Genomic DNA, 10,853 nt, shown 5'->3' with positions numbered 1-10,853 from the left:
TTGGACTTGATATCGAGAGTTAACTCTCTACGTCTATGACATCACCTTTCATCCACCGAACTGTCGACCGCGTATCGAGGAGTACGCCTCCCTGCCCGTTACCGTGGCTTTACGTTTCCGTCCATCCGCCGTGCAGAAATTGCGTGTGTCTCTGTGGGTGTGATACACGAACGGGGATAAAGATTTTATTTAATTTTTTTAAAAGATGTTAAAAGACGAGTCACACCAAAGAAAAGCGTTCCTGTCTGAGAGCGCGGAGACATTTTCGAGGTTTCTGTGTTTTATTTACCATTCCTCTTCAACGAACATAACTTACAGATTTCAAATCAAAAAACACTTTTCACATTCAAAGCATTGGGAAAAAAAAAAACCAACAAAGAAAAAACAGTAACAAGCGCTTGTGTGTCAGTAAATTACAGACACAAAACTCACACACACACTCTCAAACGTACACACACTCTCACACGTACACACACACACACACACACACACAAAAGGGAATGCAGTAAGGGAGATGGGAGGAATGCTGGAATCTCGTACGCACTCCTTCGGATCTCCCCCCGAAAACAAAAATTACAACAAGAAAAGTACAGCTCGAATCATAAACAAGACAATAAACAAAAACAAACAATAAACAAAAACAAACAATAAACAAAACGAGAGCAAGAGGAAAACCGCACTGTGTGAAGGTTAAGAACAGGTTGCTTGGTTTCGGTTTGCATCCAGGAGATTTCCACTGTGTGTGTGTGTGTGTGTGTGTGTGTGTGTGTGTGTATATGTATGTATATGTGTGTGTGTGTGTGTGTGTGTGTGTTTTGACATGGGGACCTAATGCTCAGTAAAGTGCATTCGATGACGAGAGAGGAAGGAGAAATGGCATCAGAAGATAAAAACACAGGCGCTAATGCGGCGTTCGCACACTTACACACACACGCACGCGCACGCACGCAACATGAGTTTCAACAGCCTCCACCTACGGACACGACGGAACACGGAAATAACATTCTGTTATCATTTTATGTAAAAATGCAAATACATTCAGAAAAATTACAGCCGGGGTTAGGAGAATCAAGTTACGACATCCAACCGATTCACGTGAATATGACTTACAAGGTAACGCAATGTAACCTAACGTAACGTAGCGGACGTTTCGCATGCATGGGCTTTTTTTTTTTTCCTTTTTTTTTTTTTTTTTAAATTAGACATTTTTTTAAATCCTCTAAACGACAGACAGACCGGATTTCTGTCCCCGCACTGTACATGTACACAATATTACAATTAGCTATTATCGACCTTGAACGAAAGTAGCTGGACGGCCGAACGTTCGCACCGTCGTATCGGGCGCGTTTCCCGAGCGTCGCTCTTGATAGGGGGCGTGGCCTGTCCAGGGTTTCTTTTTCCAGGGAGAAAACACTAGTAGGTATAACACACCGTATACACGTTCTAAAAGCGAACGGGTCTCCTGTGGAAGCGACGGAACGTCGGACCGCGCGCGATGCGACCGGTCCGAGGAGTCGTCTGGATTCAGTGCGTCCTGAGGAGTCGTACCTAATTTGCGTAGAAAGTCTCGACGATGGTCCGTCGCCGTGCTAGTGCGAACACGAAGGATCGAAGATCAGCACGCGCTTCGGTCTGAACGAGAATACTGTAGAGCCGATCGATTTGATTACACTCGTACGTCTCGAGGTGAAATCCCTGCTTCGTTCTCAGCACTTCGTTTTAACCAGCACTTTCGCAGTCCTTTTCGAACTCGAACGCGTTCACGGCGAGGTCCTTATCCTGCCCCGCGTGTGGTACCGCGCTTTACCCCAGGAGCACAGATAGTGGCCTAACCGCCGACTTTCGACAAGAAACGGCTTCATTAATCTCTATCGAACCGCTTTAAACCCCTTAGCCGCGAGATCTCCTTGTTGATCCGACGTTTCATTCATTTATTTATTTATTTATTACAGTGCAGGGCCAGTTCCCATGGTTACCGTCGCAGTCTATAAACCATAAGAGCTCTTCCGATATCTGTCTTTAAAAAAAAAAAAAAAAAGAAAGAAAAAAAAGAAAAGCGAAAGGAATAAAAATTTAAGCTGTTAAACTGAAAAGGTGTTCGATCTGCGCCACGTGCAAAACCGTGCCTCAGAATGACTCTAGACACTCAACGAAAGGTTTTCATTTTCTTTATTATTATTTTTTTTAAAGTTAATTTTTGATTCCCCGCCCCCCCCCTGATAATTCACTTGGATATCATGCAATAGAGACGTGCAAAAAAGATAAACACCTAACTCCACGAAACACACTTTCATAAATGGGACATGTTTATGGGTGCTTAGTAACGCGTTTTTACGACATGATTATAACATGTTTATGCCTACTCCATGCCGACCTACAGAGAGAATATGAAGGAAGAGCTGCGTGGAAGCCACAAGTCAAACGAACGCACAGGATGCTTTCTCGACCGAGCGTATAAAAAACCATGTTTTTATGCATAAAAGAACTATCGTTATTATTCTCTATGCAACTATGGAGTTAAAAACAACACTGACATTGCTCTTTGTTCGTGTTTTTGTTTTTTGTTGTTTTTTTTTTTTCTGCGTGTTTTTTTTTCCTCAAAGTTTTGCTCTTTTGATTATCTTTTCCTCCTCGAAATAAAAAGGTTTTCGATTCGATTGGCACTTAGATCGATGCGTCTAAATAGTCGTCGGCGTCTAAAACGCTCGATCGCACGTCTACGTGTTAAGAAGCTGCGCGGGGGGTCACAGGTTTTATTTCACGGCTATGTTATCTGTATATCGACACACCTCGTTTGTGCTCCTGCCAAAAACGAGCGTAACGCTAATAAACGGATCAGACATCTTTTCAACTAAAATATTTCTCGTATATTTATCAAATAGCAGCATTTTTTAGATTTTTTTTTTTTCGATTTATTTTTAAATTTTTTTTTTTTTGATCTCTTTACTTTCTTTACAGTATTACAAAAAAAGTACATGTAAACCTATTCATTCAAAAGTGTATTAAATCCAAAGGTTCGTACGACGGACATAACAAAAACACAAAAACTGGACGACATGCTACAATATTGCTTCCAATATTTCTTTACATTTTTATTTATGTAGATCGAAGATCGAAAAAACAAAAACAAACGGAAAAACAAAAACATCGTCAGGGACGTCGATTATGGACACCGGCACTCCGATTAGAGCGAATTCTAATGCACAAACAAATGGCAAAAGCTAATCTTAATCTGGCTCGATTGGCACTGTCGTCATACACACGAGTATAACGGAGTTCACACACTGAAACCCACGGCGCAAGACAACTGCATTTAGACTACAAACTAGAGAACGACACTAAAAAGTTCCACGAAGACCATGGGACAGGACGGAATCCACAGTTTCATCTTTAAAAAAGGGGGGAAAGGGAGAGGAAAAGGATGACCTCAGACCGTTCTCCGAGAGAGAGAGAGAGAGAGAGAGAGAGAGAGGGAGAGAGAGAGAGAGAGGATAGGGAGCACAGGATACGAACGACGGTCATCGTTCGAGCTTGAGGTGGGTTATCGTCCCCCTTTCCCAGAGTTCCTTGCTCTGGAATCTTTCAGGCATCCGGCACTCCTTTTTAAGTGCCAGTTCCCTGTGTTTGAGGGTGTTGGAGCGAGTCTATTTACACTCTCGTAACGGTTTAGGGCAAACTCATCTTAGGTCAGGTGTGAAAATGGATTCGAGTCGAGGTACAGAACTGTTTCCAGGTCAGGGTTCACGGCGAGAAGACAAACTTGTGGAGCAGCAGCGCGGTCTAACGGCATGGTGCTCGTGGGGTAACCGCTGCCCCGTGGAGGAAAGAGGAGAGGGGGCGGGAAGGCCTGAACATACTTCAAGCCAAGGAATGTACTCGAACACACTCATCAACTGCCACCATTAACCAGAGACGAGAGCAAGAACGCAGGAAGCTAGGAGAAACTCTGGTGCTAAGGTGATCCCCCTGTGGAGCTGATCCCTTCTGACATCATCCTCGCAAAATAACCCTGTTCAAGTTACAGTGTTGAGGTAGTTACCAATTTTTTAAGTGATTAACCCAAACACCCCTCCCCCCCTTCCCGATCCGTATCAATCTGGCACACGAGTACAATGACCGAGTGACCTTCATGGAAGAAACATGGCTAACCACGTGGGGCGAGTTTAGCCGACGGAACAGTACCAAGGACGTCAGGAAGGAACGCTACCTTCGTTAAAGGGTCTGGTGCCTTTCAATAAACGTGCTCAAGAAGACTCGTCTTGCTCTGAAGAAAATCTGTGTCGAGACTGCGAGCAGGACGGACGAACTCGGCTGGGGGACCACCAGAGTTACCAAGTTCGAAAAACAAACCACGCAACTGACGGATGAAAGCGGAACGGAGAGGACAGGAGGAGGAAATAATAAATAAAGAATACATTCAGAATTTTTCAAAAGCCTGAAAAGAGAAGGAAACAGGGACTACGAGACTGCGGAGATATGCAGCGGATATGCAGAGGCAGAGAGTCCATGGCTAATGAAGTTGCAATTTCATTTGAAGTCTTTTCATTTTCACCATATTAAATTTCCACAACAAAAAACGCACGGAGACGCTCGTGCATGCGGTTGTGCTGGGCTTGTGCTTCTGAAATTGCATATGCACCGTTATCTCGAATCTCAAAAAAAATAAACGATTTAGCCCTGAAACCGGCAGCGTGAGGTAATTGCTCCTCGGCAGCCGCAATGCTTGAGATGGATGAATTTCGTAAAACGGTCTGTCGATAAACTTCCTGCCGAAAGCGGCGCACGAAACAGATTTCTTAAGGCGATGTTTTGTCGCGATAATTCCAGACGTATAAACGGATCGCCGTGTCTCTCGTTCTTGCTCTCTCCCTCTCTCTCTCTCTCTCCCTCCCTCTAACTCCTGGTTCCTGTTCCCCCTGGTTCCAAAGCAGATTACGGTCTGGGAATTGGAGGCAGATGATGAATGTCTTTTGCGAGTGTGTATTTAGGTCAGTAGAAGATCGGGCATCGCCACGCGGTTATATATAGACGGCTGCGGTTCAAACGGAGATCTGCTAATTAATGGCTGGTGTGAATTCCGAGCCGTTAGAGCCGACCCAGAGTGCGTCTCTACTGGCGGAACCGAAGGGTCCACTGCGTCCAGCCCCGCCGTGCCGTGCGCTAGCGGACGCCGCGACGTGTACAGTACATTCCCGAGCTTACGATGGTGTCGGCTGCTTGATTCACAGTGTGGTTGAAAAGAGATCCCCTTCTTATCAATCTGTACGAGTTCTGTACCTCATACCTCCCTCGCTGGATTTAAAAATGCAGTTAGCAGCAGAGACGACGATGCTAAGTGTATGGCCTTGGAAAAAAACCCCAAAAAAACCATGCTATTTATTACTCTGCCATGCTGTTTTCCAAAGAACGCATCCCACAACACAATGGATACAGGGGCATCACGGGCAAAGCACCCAAAGAAAACCAGAGAACCGCACAGGAGCCTCAGCCTTAATGTTAGAAGATGAGCAGGTTCTTTGAGACGAGCGCTCTCTCGGCAAGATTGTGTCTCACTACGACATGGGATTCCTTCACGCCAGATAACTCACACCAGCATCAGAGTGGAAAACAGCGTACTATTAATATATATATGCATTTTTTATTTATTATTTTCTTTACAAAGGCTGCGTTGCATTGTATGCGTTCCTTTCCTTCCGCTGCCAGACCTCCGGCAGCCTGACATCGAGGCTAGTCTGCGCAGGAGTGAACTAGGTGCCAAGTGGAACTCAATCGAGGACTTTGTTGCTCTGCATACAAACTGGAAAATTTCATTTCTTTTTTCCATTCTGTCCAAACATGAGGTATATCAGCTTGAGCTCTATTCATACAAAAAAAACAAAACAAAAAACCCCAACCCCCACACGTTTTAAAAATCACCAGTGTTTACTGGAGCGCTATAGTGGGTAGTTTAGTTTGGCATAACACTCAAGGTACTTATTTCTTAATGGTAATGTTAGTGTGACTATCTGTCCCCAGTCCTTAATCGGTAGGACGATTGGTTTCGAGATGTTCCCGATGCAGAATTCTGAAGTTCTCGCATCAGTTCTTTCAGTCGAAGTCAGCAATCCCAAATAACCGAGTTAGCAGCTGAAAAGTGTTTTTCGTTTTCTCCGATGTCTCGTTTGTAACGATGTGATGACCGAATCGCAAAATTGCTTCTGATTAATAAATGACGGGAAGGAAAATTCAACCCCAAAGTGCTCGAATCTAGCTAAGGAAGAGGTTTCTTAAATCTCTGATGTTTTCTCATTAGCGATTAGCACCAAAGAGGGATCAATTGACTAAACTGCACTCGCAGTGTGTGTGGGTGTATGTGTGTGTTTACATTCCTGTCCTCTCAAAGGGACCTTTTTAACCTTTGAAGTTTTGTTTTGTTTTGTCTGCCTGCCTTTCTGTTGCTGAGAACCCGAGTCAGGTTCGGCTGCTGATGCCAAACAAAGACTCAGTTTGGAACTTCCTGACATATATTTAAAAAAAAAAAAAAAAAAAAAAAAAAACAAGAACAAAAAAAAACAAGACCAGGAAGTCCTTTATACATTCAGGTCAACCTGAAATCACAGGTTTAAGTAAAATCTAAATCTGCTGTGACTGGGAGTAATCTGCTGTCCGATTAACAGGAGAAAGACGGTAACGTGGATCTGAAACGTGGGTAGCGAGAGTAGACCCCAAAAAAAAAATTCTGCCTCGCTTGTGTTAATTTGGAAAACCCTACAAGACTGCTTCACATCTAAATCTGTAAAGGGCCAAACCTTTGTTAGTGAATTGACCCCGAAGAGGGGCTGTTGCGAAACCCATTGCCTATGTGGAGGCCATCATTTTTGGACTAACCTGTACAGGCTACACCAATGACAGAAAAATATAATGGAACCTATCTGGTCCCTGGCTGTGTGAGAAACAGAGGAGGTGAGGCCTGAGTCTCCTCCCTCCCAGAGCGCCACAGGGTTCAGTACTGAGCCCCTCATATTCTACACCGCTTAGCTCGAGTTTAAAAAATAATAATAATAATAATACAAATTAAAAAAAGGAACAGCAGAATTTCAGTCCCAAATTCGTACACACCTCTGCCCCCAGGTCCACAGCTGAACATCATTCTTTCCTCACATTTTTTGTTTTGTTTTGTTTCTTTCCTCCGAAACGTGAACATGGACACGTACTCTTTTTTTTTTCTTCTGTTCCCCTTACCGACCTCTTTCCTTCATTTTTGTCTCTCGTTCGTTCGTCCGTCTCAGTCATTGTCTGCGCTCTTGTCTCGATCCTCTTTCGAATCCCTTTCCTCGCTGCCCTCCCTCCCTCATCCCTCCCCCCCCATCGCTTGAGTTCCCTCTCTAGCCCACTTTCTGAGGGTTTGTGGCACGGACGCCTTGCTCGTACGTGATCCGCTGGCTGATGAGATACTGCGCGGCCTGCGTTGCTGCCGGCGACCCTGTGATGGTCACTTTGCGGTTGCGCGTGCCCGGGATGAATTCGCCCTTCTTGGAGATCTGGATGCGAGCCCCTGTCAGCTCCTGGTACTCCACCAGCGTCTTCCCCCCTTTCCCTAAAATGGCGCCCACCAGGTTCTCGGGCACGGCAATCTCCAGCACCTCCTTTCCACCCTCGGCAAGTTTCTCAGTCCCCAGCAGTGAGGAGGCCACCAGCGGGGAGGTTGCCGGGTTCAGGTAGCCGTTGGAAGCTCCCGTGGCAGCTGCTAGAGAACCCAGTGAGAAGCCGGCAAGCCCAGGTGCAGCCGGGTGAGCCGCTCCTCCGGATGCCTCGCTGGCGTACGATGCTAAGAGGTTGGCTGCAGCAGCGGCTGCAGGGTTAGCACTAGCAGCAACGGCGGCTAACACTCCAGAGGCGGCTGCTGGGTTCAGGCCAAGCCCCAGAGTGTTGGTGTTGTAGCCATAACTGGCGAGCGTGTTCAGGGCAGAGGTGATGGCCAGCAGGTCATTGCCGGAAAAGCCAGACATTGCAGAGGGGAAGCTGGCAAGGCCCGCCTGGCCCAGCAGCGTGGACGCAGTGGCAGCGGCAGCAGCAGCAGCACTAGGCAGAACCTCTGCACTGTTGGCATATGGTGAGCCTGTGGGGTTGGAATTGGCCACAGGTCCTGTGACATTGGAGTAGCTGATGTTGAGACAGCTACTGCTCTGTGGGTCCTCCTGGATCTTCTGCACAATAATCTCTACAGCCTTGCGGTTCTGCTCGGGCTCGCCGCTCACGGTCACCACTCTCTCCTGCAGGTTGATGCCCTCAGGTTTCTGTGAGAGCTGCACCCACGCGCCCGACTGCTCCATCACTGACTTCACCGTTGCTCCACCCTTACCAATGATCAGCCCAGCTGTGCTGTTGGGCACGATCAGTTTAGCCTGCATCAGAGAAGGTTAGAAGCCTTAAGGAACAGCATCAAGTTTCTTAACAATAACACAAATGTTGAAGAATCTGCACTCTCCAAACTGATGATAGAAACGATTGATATTTATCAAGGATTTATTCTCGTTAAAAGTTTGTTAGAATGAAAATCCAAACAAAGCTAAACACAAGTAAAAGCAAACATTCTGAGAGGAGAGAATGAGCGAGAGTCATATTACCTGCACTATTACCTGACCAGTCCAAGGAATTTACTTCAACTGACTTTTTTTTTTTTTATTATTTGTCGCTGCATAAACGGAATAAAACCAACTCAAATGTCGCTAGTCTCAGTGTTGCATGCTTGTGATTTTGTTCCTGACAGGCATGAAGGCAGGGCGAGATAAGATGTCACTGGCAAGCAACGTTACGGATATCTGTCATTCATTCAGACACTCGGTGGTAAAGTGGTAAAGGTGATTGGTTCACCATTACCTGCTCTAAACCACTCCAGACCTGGTTCCGGAAAATGTATATACAACTATATATTTTATTATATACGGCTTGCTGTAGGTGTATGAGCGAGAACGCGAGTAAAGTTTCGGTCTATCAGGTCTCACTGACCAGTCATTGCTTATCTCAGCCATTTGTTGATCCTGGGGCTTAACGTGCAGCTGCCCCCCTCTCTTTCTCTGGAACACACAGGTAAAAATAACCCAGTGCTCTCGCGCTCTCTTTTCAGGCCCAGTCTGGCTCTTTCCCCCTGGGGAACACCCCCAGCACGTCATCACTACAACCCTCCAAGCTTTAATATAACACACTGCCTCACTGCTCTCAGCATCCAGGCTGTCCTTCACATGATAGCAGCTTAATCTGTTATTAATTCTTAATTCTTTGGCCGTTCAAGTAGAATGTGTGTGTACGTGCGTGACTGACCTGTTTGACTCGGTCGGGGTTAACGGTGGTTTGAGGTTGCAGGATGCTGACCGGTTCGCTTTTCTGGCTGCTTTGTGGCATCTCGCGCACTTTCTCTGCGATGAAGTTATGAACGCCGTTCAGCGCCTCGACCGTACCCTGGATTAAACACACGCGCTCTGTCGTACCTACACACACACACACAAACACACAGGTACAATGTGTAATGTTAAACAGCTGCGTTATTTAAACGACTACTGTTCGACTGGTTACTATTTCCACAGCTGCTGCACACACACACCACACACAGTTGATCCCTTTTTGGCAGTTGAAGATTATGACCTGCCTGGAATCCTGTTGCTAAGGATAAAGAACCCTCGATAGTCTCAACAGTTGCTTTGATGGAGACGGTCTTGTTTAGTTCCAGAAATCATAACACATTGCAGAAGTGTGAGTGATAGCCCTAGTGGAATGCAAGTGGTTCCAATTGGAGGAGAAAATACATACACTGTAAACAAACAAACAAACAAACAAACAAATACATAAATAGCCATCCTGTACTCTTAAACGCTCAGGCACCAAGATGTCCTGGGACCACCACTGACCGAATATAATCAGGCTCCAGGTGTGAGCGGGAAACTCAGCAAGGCATCCATTTTTGCGTGTCCCGTTCCTTTTAGGCCACTCCTTCCACCATCTTTGTTCTCAGGTACTCTTTGTGTCTCGCTTCCTTCTCTTAACACGCACCTCTTGCCTCTCACGTCTTAGAAATAGCAATGCCAATAATCTCGTAGCAATCTCAGACAGTAGTTGTAGGTGGGCTTCTGGAACCATCAATCTGTCCACAACGCGGACTTCATTTCAGCCTTGGCTTCGTTCCATGCACTCCACTTCCTGGCTCTGACAGGGAAATGGATCACTACAGAGAACTTGGCAACACCAGCTGCTCCGTCGTCCTCTGTCTCTGCGTTCTCTCACTCTCCGTGACGGATTGGCAGGAGTCTGCTTATGGCCCAGAAGTGGAGCTTCTCACCCCTCGTGCCTTTCATGTCCTAATATCTCACCATGCTGTTTTACCATAACCTTTCCTACTAACCTTCATAGGCTTTTCTCCTGGTCCTCTAGGGCAGTGATTCTCAAAGCTGGGGTCGGCTTCAAGAATTTTTAAATGTAGATAGTTTTGGAAATCCCAAGCCACCTAATCGGTTATTATATTTATTATTGAACTATTACAGCTGTTTCACTGGTCACTTTAATTGATTTGACTTCATCCAGACCTCAAAAACAAGTAGAGCTATGAATAATGTCACCTTGGCCCTAATGAGTTAAGTGGTTAGCACGTTTGCCTCGCACTTCCAGGGTTGGGAGTTCGAATCCCATCTCTGCTCTGTGTGTGAGAACTTTGCGTGTTCTCTCCATGCTTCCGGGATTTCTTCCGGGTACTCTGGTTTCCTCCCTCAGTCCAAAGACGTGCTGTAGCCTGACTGGCATTTTCAAATTGTCCGTAGTGTGTGTGTGTGTGTGTGTGTGAATGTGATGGGTTGGCACCCCGTCCATGGTGTCACCTGCCTTGT

General features: G+C 46.0%; 1 protein-coding gene across 2 annotated transcripts in view; it reads right to left on the bottom strand.

Moving 5' to 3' along the window:
- Positions 1 to 262: 262 nt before the first annotated feature.
- Positions 263 to 10,853, bottom strand: part of nova1 (NOVA alternative splicing regulator 1) — a 35,382-nt gene continuing 24,791 nt past the window's right edge. For both annotated transcript variants that reach the window (XM_017459899.3, XM_017459900.3), the window contains exons 3-4: positions 9,301 to 9,467; positions 263 to 8,384 (exon numbers count right to left, since the gene is read on the bottom strand). In XM_017459899.3, coding sequence (XP_017315388.2) covers positions 7,365 to 8,384; positions 9,301 to 9,467 — 1,187 coding nt within the window. In that variant the 3' untranslated portion in view covers positions 263 to 7,364. The remainder of the gene's footprint in view (positions 8,385 to 9,300; positions 9,468 to 10,853) is intronic.

This window comes from Ictalurus punctatus, chromosome 28 (assembly GCF_001660625.3).
Source record: "Ictalurus punctatus breed USDA103 chromosome 28, Coco_2.0, whole genome shotgun sequence".
NCBI classification, from domain to species: domain Eukaryota; kingdom Metazoa; phylum Chordata; class Actinopteri; order Siluriformes; family Ictaluridae; genus Ictalurus; species Ictalurus punctatus.
This window is presented reverse-complemented; position numbering and strand designations above follow the sequence as displayed.